Source organism: Silurus aristotelis (genome assembly GCF_946808225.1).
Source record: "Silurus aristotelis genome assembly, chromosome: 24".
In the NCBI taxonomy this organism is placed as follows: Eukaryota; Metazoa; Chordata; class Actinopteri; order Siluriformes; family Siluridae; genus Silurus; species Silurus aristotelis.
In genome coordinates, this window is record NC_139597.1 from 17,089,532 (window position 1) to 17,105,839 (window position 16,308).

Genomic DNA, 16,308 nt, shown 5'->3' on the forward strand with positions numbered 1-16,308 from the left:
CAGCAGGTGGGGCTCTTCTCACAGATCTGTTCACTTCAAGTTGAAAACGCTTTCAGTTTCCTCTCTGCAACATGCTGCAATGCCGATGCCTTGCCGTGCAACCGGGCCACGAGGTTCGGGCTGTGTGTTCGGCTTTTTCACCTCACGCATTTGAGCATTTGAGCTGTTAAGTCGTAAAGCAATAAAAGCACATGCCATACCAACGCCACAGAAGCCAAGGTTTACTGTGGGTTTACAAATTCATAATGACTTTTTTTTGTAAACGAAACCCAAAGCTTTGTTTTGTAATGTGATGACACACGTAATGAAGTGATCTTCCTTAAAGCGGATAAGAAACAAAACAGCAGTTACAAAATAAAAAAATAAAAAACAGTCAATCTGTCTCCTCTTATCCTTTGCATGTGTCTTACTGAGAAATCAGAAATCCCCCGCCGACCCAAAAGAAGACCAAACACTGAGAATTTGCCAGCAGACCGTATATTAATAATAAAATTATTTGTATGCTCATTTACTGTATATGTACTGGATACTTGGTAGGGAGATTTAACCTGCATTTGTGGATGATAATGATTTTTTGGAGGTGTTAATATGCCCATGAGTGATTTTTATTACAGAATCATGACGGTTTTAAATGCAATGCCGCCCGAGGGCCTTAGGATCGCAGGCATCCGATATTGATTTTCACCCTTGTGTACAGAGATTTCTCCAGATTCTTTGAAACTTTTAATGATATTATATATTTAACTGTTTGGCAATTTGATGTTGAGGATCATCGTTCTGATATTCTTTCACAGATTGATGAAGCTCTGTCCATCTTTACTTCTGTGAGACTCTGCCTCTCTAAGATACACTATTTATAATCAATCATCTTATTGACCTGTTGTCAATTAACCTCATTAGTTGTCAAACATTTCTCCAACTATATCATTTTAGACTTTTGTTGCACTGACATTAATAGATGTAATAAGCGAGGAGGGGGAGGAGACTGGCTTGGACATGTGTATTGAAATGATAATTATCCACAAGTGGGACATTTATTTTGGAAAATTTGTATTTGCCTGAAGAACAGAATGTACAACGTATGGCTTCATAATGATTGGCCTCGAAGTGGCTCTTGAAATCTACAGTATCCAGAGGAAGCTCTTCGTCAAAGCAGGCGAGAGTCCATCATTCATCCCAATGTGAGACACTAATGATATAATCCAATGCCAGAGGAGGAGGGCTTGATATTATGGTGTACATTATGTATGAAATATTCCTCTCCTCGACTCTATATTACTAGAATAAATTGTTTCGATTGTTCCAAAGCCTCTATTCGAAAGATTAAGCGACTATTTATTAGACCCGCTTTCGAGTATTTCAGCAAGTTGTCATTTCTTGCCATATAATCGAACCTCATTTCTTTTTTCTTTTCTTTTTTTTAAGGTGGGGTTTGTATCGCTCAGTCTCTGAAAATCCCACGGGAACCAAAGCCGGGGGAATTCGACAAGATCATCCTGCGGCTGCTGGAGACTCCCAACGCCCGGGCCATCATCATATTTGCCAACGAGGATGACATCAGGTGGGAGTCTTCTTCCAGTGCAGCAGTGACTAAAGCTCTTTACTCATGTGCACGTCTGCTTGAAATAAACAAATGCACACTACAGAGGAAGGAGAGAGAGCAAGAGAGAGAGAGAGAGAGAGAGAGATTATTATTATTATTATTATTATTGTTATGACTATATTCTTCTTCTTCTTTTTCCTCTTCTTCTTCTCCTCCTTCTTCTAACATTTCCCTCTTTTAGCTCCTTTTCTTTCTTTCTTCTTTTCCTTTATCTTCCTCTTCTCCCTTTTCCTTTTCTTCTTCTCCTTCTTAGATTAAAATAGATTTTACTTTATTGTTATTATGCCAGGTACACGTACAGAGCCAATGAAATGTTTGATTCATAGGCAGGTACGCAGTCATGGGTGAAAATAGAGAATAGGAGCGGGGACAATACGCATCCCTGAGGAGCCCCAGTGCTGAGGGTGAGACTAGGAAGTCCAGGATCCGATTACAGAGATCTGTGCTGATGCCAAGCTGTTTCAGCTTCAAGATTAGCTTGGAATGGCTAACTGTGTTAAAAGCTGAGCTTAAATCAACAAACAACATCCTGGCATTAGTGTTGCATTGTTTAGGTGAGTCATGGCAGAATGCAGTACCATGGAAATAGCGTCCACAGGTGACCTATTCAGGCAATATGCAAATTGGTGTGGTTCCATAGTTTTAAGCTTTAAGATGGGTAAGGATCTTTCTTTTTCCTCTTTATCTCCTTTTTTTTCCTCCTTCTTCTCCTTTTTTTTTTTACTTTTCTCCTCCTTCTTCTCCTGTTTCTTCCTCTTCTTTTTTTTCTTCTTTTTCTCCTTCTCTTTCTTCTCATTATCACTGTTTTTTTTCTACTCCTCCTTCTTCTACTCCTCCTCCTTCTTCTTTTTCTTCTCCTCCATCTTGTTTTAGTCCTTCTTCTTCATTTTTTTCTCCTTCTTCTTCTCTTTCTACTTCTTTATTTTTCTTTTTTCTTTTTCTTCTCCCTCTACTACTTCTTTGTCTTTTTCTTCCTCTTCCTCTCCATCATATTCTTCTGGTCCTCCTCCTTCTTTTTCTTCTTCTTCTTCTTCTTATCATTACTAATAATACTCATACGTCCTCTTTAAATGAATTGCCCTGTGTTGCTTTTCTGATGTGTTCCTGTGATTATGTACTTTTTCTTTAGCTCAAAGTTGGAATAAATAATGTTCTGGGAATAGCCAGTGTTTGGTGGATTACATAGATGTTCTATTAGCAGCAATTCTTTCTCATGGCTGGTACATGTATCATTTTTTACGTTTGCAGACGAGTCCTAGATGCGGCCAAAAGGAACAACCTGACAGGCCACTTCCTGTGGGTCGGTTCAGACAGTTGGGGCTCCAAGATCTCACCAGTGGACCAGCAGGAGCAAGTGGCTGAGGGTGCAATCACCATCCTGCCAAAGCGAGCTTCAGTGGATGGTAGTGTTGAACTTCGTTGTTGTATTTTTCCTTCTTATGCACAGGAACATGTCTGGTACTAGTGTATGAAGCTTTGTTCAAAGTTCTACACTCTCATCCTTCAATTTAATATTTCTTTAATATTCAAGGACAATCATAGTCATGGTTGTCTTGGATCTCAGGTATGCAAAGAAATTATACTTTTTTCATTTACTGGCTTGAAAAGAAATTTTTCTCTTTTCTTTGGTTGACCTTCATGAACATTTTTTTTTTAAATGACAGTCCTGATTGCTGGTTGGCCTACATTTGAACATAGCCATGAACTGATTAACAAGAGTTTTTCCTTTAATATAACTGTAGAGCGCTGTTTTCATATTAAAATGCATTTATTTCTTAACTAAGTCATTGGAAATTCAAGTATTTTACCAGAGCCCATTGGAGTTGTCCAAAGCAATAGACTGTTCATTTGGGCAGCTTAAAGTAGGGCACGATTCCAAACGTTCACCATATTTACTGCGTTAATGAGTCGTGATAATGCTTTGTTTAGATGCTCCAGTAATCACTTTGCACAGAAAACAGTCAGCACTCTGCTTACCAACTGTGAAATGGAAAACCATCCACTATTTCCTGCTTATTTAAATAGTTTTCGGAATTTTTACGACATGGCCAAATTCTTTTTTTCCTCTCAATATGCGTACTCGCCTGGTTGGCTGAGGACAGAAATGTTTATGACCAGCATCCTAAGACTACAGTTGAGAAACCGTTGAGAAACATTAATGTATTATTACAGTGCCTTCAAAACACCTAAAGTAGTCTTTATAGTTTTTGAGAAACAAATGCATGCACACATGATCCACTTTATTTTTATTGAAAAATCCTCCCTTAGCATGAATATCAGCTTTACACATTCTTGGCAGTCAGCTGAAAGATTTTGCCATGCCTCTTGTGAGTTCTTCACTAGTTGGAGATTACTTTCCTGCAATTCAGTTCATCCCAGAGCAGTTTAACAGGATTTGGGTGCACTTCAGTCAATTTTCTGCTCTCTACATAATGCTAACAGAGCTTGGACTTACGCTTCGGATCATTGTCTTGTACTATGTACTATGTACTATGGAATGGTTGCCATGTTGGTTCCTTTCACCCAGAATAAGTCTCCAACATTACCTACATCAGCTTGGCTTTGTGGAGGTTTTATGTGTAACAGAAAAGTAATGCTATAGACTGACAACAAAAATGCTCTTCATGAATCAAGACCAAGTCACTTAGTTGGCACGTTATATGATCGAAGAGCCATTTTGGCGAAAATATGGACAATAAGATAATCTAAATACTATAGTACAAAAACATTGTGTCAGAAGAACCTGTGGATATTAGATATGAACAGGAACATTTTCTTTCAGGCATATTAGGAATTAAAAATATTCATTTATGAACATTTTTGACATTTGATTTTCTCTGACATACATGAAACTGTTGAACACGTGTTTTTCAAAGTCCTGCTCATGCAGTCACACACTGAGAGGAAATCGATATCCATCCCCTTCTGCAAGCACGGGCTCACACACACACACATGGTTTCCTGGTGTTGCTGGGATTGAAAGAGAAGAGAAGTAAAACCACCTCTGACACAGCCAGTTCTGCTCTTTTGGACTCACAGAATGGCCACAGATGATTAAGGGATAAACTACTTAATTATATATTTTGAATATGTGGCATATATACTGTACAGGGTTGAAAACACATACTACTGTATCTATTGAAAGTTAATTTTTTTGATATGCCAAAAACAAAAAAAAAGGTAATTTGACAAAAGGAAGTTTTACTTTGACCAAACATACTACAAAAAGTACTATAGTTTAACTTAATTTTTTTTTTTTATAAAAAAAATATATTTAGTTGAATATTTTGAATATTCTGACCGGTTCAACATGATTTAGGCGCACTGTTTAATCTGTTTAATCTCTAATTAAGGTTTACAGAGCTTGGACGTATGCTTCAGCTTCAGGTCAGTGTCTTGTGAAGATGACGTGTAGCTGCAGTCCAGATGGAATTGAATGGTGTTGAAGTATGAAATGGCTCCTTGGCCTTCCTCTTTTCCTCCTTCCTGGTGGCTCCTGAAATCCGATTGGACAAAAAATCTAACATCCACATACACGTACTGGAAGCAGTGCAGCCAAGAGAAACGCTTCAAAACGAAGAGAATAAACTGTTGGGAATAAATTAATACAATTTAATGGAACAAATTTAGGTTGTAAATGTAGGTCATGGAAGGCCTTGCTGGCCCTGATGGCCCACCACTGGTACGTTTACACCTATTTACTGTACTTTTTACAACTGCCTGTTTAGCAGTAATAAAGCACTTACACCTGAGACAGGAGATACGTCACCGAAAAGAGGGAATTGTGTTCAGTTTTAATATTTGCAGAAAGAAATGGTGTTGAAAAATAAATATATTTGCAAATGTTGACATTAAGTAAATCTCTAAAACATAAAAAAGGGAGATTTCCCATGGTGCCCTGCCCTATCATTAAAGTTAAATAATAAAATCATGCAGTATTTCTATAAAAAAAACACTGATATTCCCAGCAAATATTTTATAGCTGGATCTGAGCATGTGCAGTGCAAGTGTAAGCAAGGACAAAAAAAAAATATGAAAAACTATTCCTCATCACTCAAGTCATAGCATTTCAAAATGTAATGCTGCACTGCAGAGGTAAAAAGGGAAAACACTGCAATGAAAGTTTCTATTCAAACTCTTCTGAAAGATGAACTAACCCACTGGTCATCCAAAAATCTCAACTATGCAATAATCATATATAATAAACAAAATTTATAAATGATAAAGATGGCCATGGGACTCACTTTTTAGACTATTAAATTGTTGTCAATCATGGGAACCCTACTTATAGCTAACTAGCTAGTATATACCTGCTTCTGTTCTGACTAAGGCTGTTTCAGGTCCAAATGTTCTATAAATAGCTATAATATCTGTTGTTTGCCAAACACACTCCTCACACTGGCTAAGGCAGCTAGAGCAGTTGTTAAAACTGATACAGTATATGTACAGTACAGTTGTTTCAGGTTGTATAATAATCAGGGGAGGATCTACCAGGGTACCCAGCACTGGTACCTCAATGAATAAAATATAAATTTAATCAGTTTCCTTGACCGAGTTGTGATGACAAAAAAATATATAATGTGTATATATATATATATATATAGTATATATTTTTTTATTTTTTTTTTATTGTAAATTATGGCAAGAAATGTCATCTTTCTATTAAAGCATAGCAAACAAATGACTCATGAACTGCTTTGTTTTAGTGAATCAAACACATTTAATTCCACCAGCCCTATCACTGTATCACTGATTACAATCAAATGACTGTCCTGCTCTTGACTGTGCACTGAACCCTTTAGCTGGCACAATTTAATCTTGATACATTGATATGAAATGTCCACCTTTGTTAATGTTATTTCTTCTTCTTTTGGCTTCTCCCATTAGGGGTTGCCACAGTGGATCGTCCGTCTCCATACCCTACTGTCCTCTAACTCTGCCCCTTTCCCAACCCAACCACCTGCATGTCTTCCCTCACCACATCGATAAACTTCCTCCTTAGCCTTCCTCTTTTCCTCCTTCCTGACAGCTCCATCCTCAGCATTCTCCTACTGATATACCCCATGTCCCTCCTCTGCACATGTCCAAACCATCTCAATCTCACCTCCCTCACCTTGTCTCCAAAACGTTTACATGCATTGTCCCTCTAATAAACTCATTTCTAATCCTGTCCATCCTCGTCACTCCCAATGAAAACCTCAACATCTTCATCTCTGCTACCTCCAGCTCCACCTCCTGTCTTTTACTGCCACTGTCTTTAAACCATACAACATCTCAGGTTTTACCACAGTCCTATAAACTTTTACTTTCACTCTTGCAGATACTCTTCTATCACAGTTAATGTTACTTGAATAAATTAAATAACATTTGCATTAATATAACAGCAAACTTAGTCTATAACGTAAATGCAAAATGTACGCCAGGCGACTTGTCTCCCTCTATGTTTAAGTTTCGAATAAAATGCTTAAATGTATCTTTTTATATTCATCCCATAATTTTAGCAAATGATTAACAAAGGACAAAAGCATTAAGAATAAACATTTATTAAATGCACAAGTATCAAGAGAAATATTAAAACACCTTAAAAAAATTAAATACAATTCTATTAAAAATATTTACAAAATTGTACCAAGTACCAAGAAAAAGCTAAACATAAATTTTTGAATTAACTTGAAATATACAAATATTTGTACAATGGCACATGTAGCAGGAAGCATCTTAAAACAGTGGTCCCCAACCCCCGGGCTGCGGGGCCGGTCCGTGGGTCTATTGGTACCGGAGCGCACAGAAAAAATATTTAACTTAACATTATTTTCGTTTCAATTATTATCTGATTCTGAACAATGTTTTATTTTGGAAAATTACCGGATTCTCTCCACCACATGTGTCTAGGACTCACTCTTGATGCAGGTCATGATGCCTCGGTCACATGTCTTACCTTCATCTGCTACCTTTTTAAAAGGGGCTCCGGCCGCTAACACATAATACATTACCGCTAAATTGAAACCAGCAAGCAAGCAAAATAAACAAAAAACAACACAGTGGATTCGCGTTTATTATTATATTTAGAAAATACCAGTTTTTATGGTCGTATCATTTTATTTTGTTGTACACCTTAAAGTAAAAATATTGTCCGACATTAAACCAGTCCATGAAAATATTGTCTGACATTCATTTGGTCCGTGGCGCAAAAAAGGTTGGGGACCGATGTCTTAAAACACCTACCTTTAATAGACTTGAATATAAAAAAATTTATAAAAGTGTACAAGTATAAGAACCAGCTGAGAACACCAAATTTTTTTATAAACTTGAATATAAAAAAAATATTCAAAAATAGCAAGAAACATTAATTATTTCATTTAATAAACTGTAAATATACAAAAATACAAAATTGGAAGTAAAAATGAACAAACTGCCCAAGTACAGTACGAAGACTGTTGATAATATTTACGGTTCAAATACATGCTCATAGTTCAAAGGTCAAACTTTAGACTTATTATAAGTGGATTTCACTTAATGCTGATCAACAAGCAAAAGCAAGTTTAGTTCATAGTCTGATTAGCTTTTTTAGACTTTACAATTATCTGTGAATTACAAGGCAGTATGCTGAGAGCAGATGCTTGTCAGAAGTACCTTCTTTTCAGGCATCTTTCCCAACATCTTTCCCTAAATAGCTCCTTGAGATAAAATGATCACCTTTATCAGCTTGTATTCAGTAACGTCGGATCACGTGCTTTTATGCTTACAGTAAGTGCTTCCTTTAAAAGAGGGTGATTATACAAATGAAATGAAAACATGCGAACATTCCAAGTGGCACTTCTAGGGGAAAAAGAAACTTCGATTTCAGGACAGGGTTATTTTCAGTAATGTAAATGGGAAGAAAATTAAGTTGAGCAGCAGCCCTGTGTATCTATTGATGTGATTTAGACATGTGTGGCCAACAAGTCTGCATATATACTTACCCATGCTTAGATTTTCAAAAGGCAAGATCAACTCAGAGTCAGACACCATTCAATAAATCATTCATCATATCAGTTTATATGCAGACAAATAATGGGATTACACACACACACACACACACACACACACACACACACACACACACACACACACACACACACACAAAACATGCACTTTAATAACTTTTGAATTAAAGACACAACAGTTTCTAGTGTTTACACAGGGTGGTGAGAAAAACCAAAAACACTGTCTGTGTGATATATCTGTGAGTAGAAAATAACGAGGTTGCCATGTCCCTAAGAAATCATGCTTTCCGGATGGCTATAGTAAATTGTAACTCGTATAATCTCTTTTTGTGAGAATGGTTAATAGAAATCCTTTCGCTGGTTTTGTGTACAAAATAATAACATTTGAGGTGAAAGCACGAGAAGGTGCCAGGAAGAAGCTTTCCTGTCAGCCAATAACAAGAATCCGAGGTCACTGTGGACACAAGAATCCCCCATTCTAGACAGTTAATGATTAAAAAAAATCTTCCAGGTCTTTTCCAGGTCTTCATCTGTCTAGTTTTTTTGAGTCTGTGCCCATGATTGCTTTGTTCTTTACTGGCAGGAGTAAAACATTATATAGTCTTCTGCTGTTGTAGCCCATCCACCTTAAGGTGTGATGTTTTATGCATGCTGGGATGTATCTCTGCTCAGAGCTTCTGTAAATGAGCGATTATTTGAGGTTTTGTCAGCTCAGACCAGTCTGGACCTTTTTCTACTTCTCTCATCAACAAGGGGATTCAGCCTGCAGACTCTCCACTCACAAGATGTTTTTTGTGTTTTGTTCCACTTTGCCATTCGTTGTAAAAAAGTTCTCAGGAGATCAGCAGGTACAGAATACCTCGATCCAGCCTGTCATTTGAAGAGACTTTTACTTTAACTTCACTACAATTAAAAGGCAAATGTCTTACTTTTTTTACTTAACTACATTTTGAGAAATCAGTTATTCCTTTTTTTTTTTTTTTTTTATGTGCGGATAAAAACTAGTCAAACACACAGCAAGCAACCAATCAGGGTGTCGAGCACACGCTCTGTTTTGAACTTGTTTTGATTGCTGCTTGGTGGTATCTACTTAGCATTAACATTCAGTTCAGCGTCAGATCAACAGCAAGCGGAACATTTTGAGAGGGATAAATGATGGAAAAATCACCTGGATCTCACTTTCCACCACACTTATTTGTACAATTTTTAAAAGTAAAAACAAAGAAGGTTTTCGGCTCATGATCATTTTAATAGATATTAATCAGTGTTTGACTCATATATGTCATTCTATTAATAGATTGATGTGCAAAAAGTAAAATCCGAGTCTTTTCACATAAACTGAGTTGATTAAGCAAAGAGTCTTGTGGCAAAAATAGGAACATTAATTCATTCATTCATCTTCTCCCGCTTATCCGTAATTGGGGTCGGGGGGGCAGCAGTCTAAGCAGATTCCCTAGACACTTCTCCGTGTCCAGGGATCGGGTTGTCAAGGCCCCCTGCCTTCGACTGCTGCCCAATCCTCTCAGCACCGTCCCTTACGGTCCCTCCTGCAGGTGGTGAGCCCACGGGAAGAAAATAGGAACATTATAACCATAATAAATCATAGTGCTTTGTATACTTAACTATGTATGAAGGCAAATACATTTGTACTTTTAATCAAGTGAAGATTTAAAGGGAGCACTTTTACTGGAGCAATATTTTACCCAATGTATCTTTACATATCTTTTTATCTTTGTGTGTATCTTTGATGTGAATATTACCTGAAGCTCTTGACCTTTATCTGCATTTCTTCTTCATTATGCTGCTGCCACATGATTGGTTGATTTAGATAACTGCATAAATTATATAGTGCTATAATCCTGGGGGAATTTAGAGTCATAATTTCCCGTACGATTAAAGCGGGAATCCTAAGAATGTCTAAGATCGTAAACCCAAGAACAGGAGAGATCCTGTTCTTGGGTTCTTACCCACTGGACCTTCATACTGGAGGTATTGGTAAATGTATATGGAATTATAACCACGAAATCTCTCAGATTAGAAACAGGGACTGTCCTCGAAGTAATGTTGACTTAACTGGATTTTTCTTAGTACTATCTATTGTATTGTCAATAAACCATCAATTTTTTTTCTTCTCCAGCCTTCGACCGCTACTTTCGAAGCCGCTCGCTTTCCAATAACAGAAGAAATGTGTGGTTCGCTGAGTTTTGGGAGATAAATTTCAATTGCAAGCTTGGAATGCATGGCAAGCGGCTGGGGAGCTCCAAAAAGTGTACAGGTAAGCGACAGAGATCCACGCCATTGACAAAGATGTGCTGCCTTCTCTTCTTCACACATCTTCAGTTTGTGTTTATTGTATATAAGAATACAAGTGGTATAAAATAAGAAGTGGTAGAACTGACGGCTTTACCAGCCTACTAAAGTCACACCATCTACTCCTTGGAGTTTGGGTGAGAAGAAGAACTTCATTAAACACATTCTGTGAAAAAAAACAAACTCTGAAACCTAAAAAGCTTTAACACCATCAATGTGTGTGTGTATGTGTGTACGAGATCTGTACGTTACTCGACAGATGATCAGAAAGGTGGGTCCTCGTAAACCATAGTGGTTATTAAATGTTCTGATAAACACTCATACTGAATGTGTGTTATTTCTGTAGCAGAACCCCCCATAAGTAAAAGGTTTGAAAAGTGTGTGTGTGTGTGTGTGTGTGTGTGTGTGTGTGTGTGTGTGTGTGTGTGTGTGTGTGTGTGTGTGTGTCTTTGTGTTTGTCTCCTTTCCTGTACAGGTGCATTCTTCCTGACTCACAGTGTGTGTGTGTGTGTGTGTGTGTGTGTCTTTGTATGCCTATATTGTGCACATATATTACAATAACCCAAAAGTGCCTCAATGAAATATAAATAGCAGTGTTGGGGGTAACGTGTTACAAGTAACGTGCGTTACGTAATAATATTACTTTTCTGGAGTAACGAGTAAAGTAGCGCGTTACTTTATAAATTTACACAGTAATATCTGAGTTACTTTTTTTAAAAAGTAATGCAAGTTACTTTTCAGTTAAATTATTTTGCATAAAAAAATAAATACTGAATTAAAATGAACGTAGTCACGTAGAATCGCGCACTCATATGTGCGAGCCGCGGGAACAGAAGCTGGTCAAATGCGGAGATGGCAAACCAGAGCATTACATCACTGTGATGGAAGTGTTATTATTATTTTTAAATAGTCGAGGAAAAGGAGAAAGGAATAATGGTTTAGTGTAGATTATGTGTTGGTAAAAAGCTCTTGTCAACTGCAAAAATACCATTTAAAAAAAAAAAAAAAAAAACATCTGCATGCAAAGCACAGCACTACAGATGTGTGTGTGTGTGTCTGTGTGTGTGTGTGTGTGTGTGTGTGTGTGTGTGTGTGTGTGTGTGTGTATAATGTTACATATATGGAAATGGAGACAGAAATATAGAAAACTTTTGCCAACTTTCCACCACTGCAGCTCTATTGACTGCTCAGAATAAACGTTTTCCGTGGGAGACACATGTACGATGCCATCGCAGTGGAGAAAGAGAGCAAATTCACAGCTCATTTGCTCTTTGTGGGAAGATAAACTGCCACGGTCACTGATAAAAGCGCGAACTTTGTAAAAGCGTTCAGAATGTTTCAAGCTGATGATGAAGCACAGAATGATGTAGACGAGGACGAGGTCATATTTACGGAATTGTACGATGTTTTATGAGATGACAGCGAAAGGTATGTTCTCCCTCCACATCACCGGTGTGCAGCCCACACATGTCTTTTGCCCTAATATAACTTATTTCCTAATGGCAATTATCTATATTACACCTGTTACACCTGTAAGGCGTGAAAGAGATACAAGTAACGCAAAAGTAACGCAAAAGTAATATAACGCATTACTTTCCATAAAAAGTAACTAGGTAAAGAAATTAGTTACTTTTTTGGGGAGTAACTCATTATTGTAACGCATTACTTTTAAAAGTGACGTTGCCCAACACTGATAAATAGTAATACCTATATAGGAATGCTTTGTAAATCACTGAGCATGTGTGTGTGTGAATAAACATGTGTATATATGTGTGTGTGTGTGTGTGTGTGTGTGTGTGTGTGTGTGTGTGTGTGTGTGTGTGTGTGTGTGGATATACAGATTTGGTTATACAGATTTGGATGTATTTATATGTTAATTGGAGTTTGTATATGTATGTGCGTCAACTGTGTTCTCTTGATCACCCAAGGCACACTTCTACGGGAGACAATAAAGGCTAATCTGATCTAATCTAATCTAATCTTAGCCATTGGATGGACAAATTCTGCGTTATAGGCGTTTAGATCTATATACAGTGCTTTAGGAAGTTTGGAAACACAGCGTCTTTTATGGCTTTTAAGACACATGCATGTTCCTCATGTTTCTATGCAAAAAGGCAAAAAAACACAGGAATATGGACATGATGAGTCCAAATTGGACATTTTCGGCTCTAACAAAAGAACCGCTGTAAAAACGGAGACCAGAAGATGATGTTATCAGACTGCCTCACCCCCACAGTCAGACATGGAGGTGGAAGCTTAATAGTTTGCGGTTGTTTTGGAGCAGGGAATGCTGAAGACTTATTCTGAGTGAAAAAAAATTAAAAATAAACTAGCATGGCTACCATTCCATTTCACCATTCAATTCCATCTGGACTGCAGCTACACCTAAACTTCCCAAGACAATGACTTGAAGCATACTTCCAAGCTCTGTAAGCCTTAATTAGAGATTAAACAGTCAGCTGAAGTGTATCTATCATGGAATGACCTGCCCAGTCACTGCACCTAAATCATATTGAATTGCTCTGGGATGAACCGGATCGCGAGGTCAGAATATTCCAAATATTCAGCTGAATATTTGGGGAAAAAAACCGTCTGAATGCTTAGAGTGTGTAAAGCTCTTATTCATGCTAGGGGATGATTTTTTTTTTTTTTTTATGAAAATAAAGTTCAACTTTAGTACATTTGTAGTAGGTTTGGTCAAAGTAAAACTTATTTTTAAATGAAAAATTTAAATGAATTTTTGCATATAAACAAAAGGATCTTTCATGTGTCTCTCAGAAACAATAGGTACAGTAGAATGTGTTTATCACAAACACTGTACAGTATATATACCACATATTCAAAGTATTAAATTAAGTAGTTTATCCCTTAGTCATCTGTGGCCATTCTGTGAGTCCAAAAGAGCAGAACTGGCTGTGGCAGAGGTGGTTTTATCTCTCTTCCCTGTCAATCCCAGCAACACCAGGGAACCATGGGTGTGTGTGAGCCCGTGCTTGCAGAAAGGGATGGATATCGATTTCCTCTCAGTGTGTGACTGCATGAGCAGGACTTTGAAAAACATGTCTTCAGCAGTTTCATGTATGTCAGAGAAAGCATGTGATATGCTGTTAGTGAGAATTGGTCAAAATGTTTTTGGTGTGATGATAGAGATCTGATTTGTGATAAAAGTGTGTCAAAAATGTTCATAAATGAATGATTTTAATTGCTTATAATACTGATGGAGAGGTTCTTCTGACACAATGTTTTTGTACTATAGTATTTAGATTATCTTATTTCTTCAAAACAGCTCTTCAATCATATACTGTGCCAAGTAACTGACTTGGTCTTGATTCATGAAGAGCATTTTTGTTGTCAGTCTATAGCAGGAGTCTTTAACTGAAAATCCTTGAGGTCCAGTAAATGAACCCTCCTCACCAGTTGAGGTCTGGACAATTATATATCATATTTTTCGGACTATAAGCCGCTACTTTTTTCCCACGTTTTGAACCCCGCGGCTTAAACAACGAAGTGGCTAATTTATGGATTTTTCCTGGGTTTTTCCCAGTTTCACAAACCTCAAGCCAAAAAACTGAGTGACATAACATTAGACCAAACCAAAAGATAAACTCCCCAGAGAAATACAGTGGTACCTTGACCTACGAGTTTAATTCGTTCCGTGGACGAGCTCGTATATCAATTTACTCGCACATCAAATCAGTTTTCCATATTGAAAATACTTAAAATGGCATTAATCCGTTCCAACCCCCAAAATGACACCCCGTTTTATGTTTCATGTTATTAAATTGGAAAATACATTTCTAAATAACAAATCTTGTATAAAAACATAATAGAAAGAGTTTGTAAAGATATAATAAGGTTTAATTCAGTGTATTTTCCTTGGAGATGAGACGACTTGAGCTAACGAAAACGCCGGTGGGGTGTGTGTGTGTGTGTGTGTGTGTGTGTGTGTGTGTGTGGAGGGGGGGTAGAGGCGATAAGCGGAGGTGGAGGGAAAACTCGTTTTTTACTATCACTCCTGTACACTACGTATCCCTAAACTTTAAAATTTAACTTTTTCTTCTTTGCTTATCTTAATTTTCGCTTTGCCATCTAGCAGCGGCGTCTCGAGCTCCTACCTCAATTTTTTGCAAAAAAATAGACCGAGTGACCGCTCGTACCTCGGAAAACTCGAACATTAATGCACTCGTAGGTCAAGGTACCACTGTAGTTGTGAAAGGAAGGAGGAAGACAGTGAACAATGACTTTCTTGGTAGGCTACTGTTTAGATACAAGCCGTTGTAACGCGTTGAGTCTGGGTGAAGGGAGAGCTCGCTATCTCCAGTTACAACAGAAATTATATAAGCACAGACAGGTTTCCAAAACTCGTGCTTTTTTATTTTTCTTGGCAACAGCGTTATGGGTTAGTCAAAGAAACTTAGAAATGAGCATCAGAAAATAATAAGGACATATTCCTCAGTCTCACACGCACACACACGCAGTGTGTGGCTTATAGACAAGTGCGGCTTATTTATGTTAAAAATAGAAATATTCGTAAAATTCAGTGGGTGCTTATATAAGGGTGCGCTTTATAGTCCGGAAATTACGGTACCTGAAAACATGAATTAATGATGTTTGCCAGACTAAAGAAATTAGTGTAGACAACATTTTAATTGGACACATTATAAATAAATACATAAAAGAAAAAGCTAAAGTGCTTTTGTTTCTGCTGAACCGAGATTACAGATCATAAGTAATGAATGCATACCCAACTGGTTAAAAAAAAAAAAAAACAGAAAACGGAAATTTCATCACATTTTAACTTCACACGTATTGTCTTTACCTAACTAAATGTATCTAATGTTTAAAATTGTTCTCTTCTATACTTCATGTTGAATTGATCAAATATCAGCAGCAATATCATTCAGAAACACAAACACCATCTTTCCCTATTTTTGAGAATGCCATTGTTTTTCAATCATTGAAAGTTTTATCTTTTGCACATTTCTCTCTGCTGTCTTCACTGCACGCTCAACTGCACGTCTGATCGTAGAAACAGTGAGCATAGTAACTGTAGTAGCGACCCGTGGTGCCGTAGGACCCAAACAGCTCTACTGAGCTCACCTTGATGTGCCTGATACAAATTTGGATTTATTAGAAAATAGAGTTTGGCATATATTAATTTGATTATGTGAAAAGGCTTCGCGGTCCGGCCAGGTGCATTTTGGGGTCCGGATTCGGCTTGGCTGACCCCCAGTTGGCTACCCCTGGTCTATAGCATTACTTTCTTGTTACGCATAAAACCTCCATAAAGCCCATAAAACACTACATGCATGCTGTTTTCTCCAAACCTACCCAGATTCTTCAAGATCCTGTCTCCTATAGAAACCTACAGTAAAAAAATCATGTCAGTGCACAATGTACATCTATAAT

At 37.5% G+C, this 16,308-nt stretch overlaps 1 protein-coding gene across 2 annotated transcripts in view; it reads left to right on the plus strand.

The window, feature by feature from the left end:
• The window catches only part of grm8a (glutamate receptor, metabotropic 8a), a 285,001-nt gene that overhangs the window by 184,701 nt on the left and 83,992 nt on the right, over positions 1–16,308 (plus strand). Inside the window, exons 5-7 of one of the 2 annotated variants that reach the window (XM_083528375.1) lie at positions 1,426–1,561; positions 2,852–3,006; positions 10,727–10,864. In XM_083528375.1, coding sequence (XP_083384501.1) covers positions 1,426–1,561; positions 2,852–3,006; positions 10,727–10,864 — 429 coding nt within the window. The remainder of the gene's footprint in view (positions 1–1,425; positions 1,562–2,851; positions 3,007–10,726; positions 10,865–16,308) is intronic. The other variant, XM_083528376.1, reaches the window with a different exon arrangement.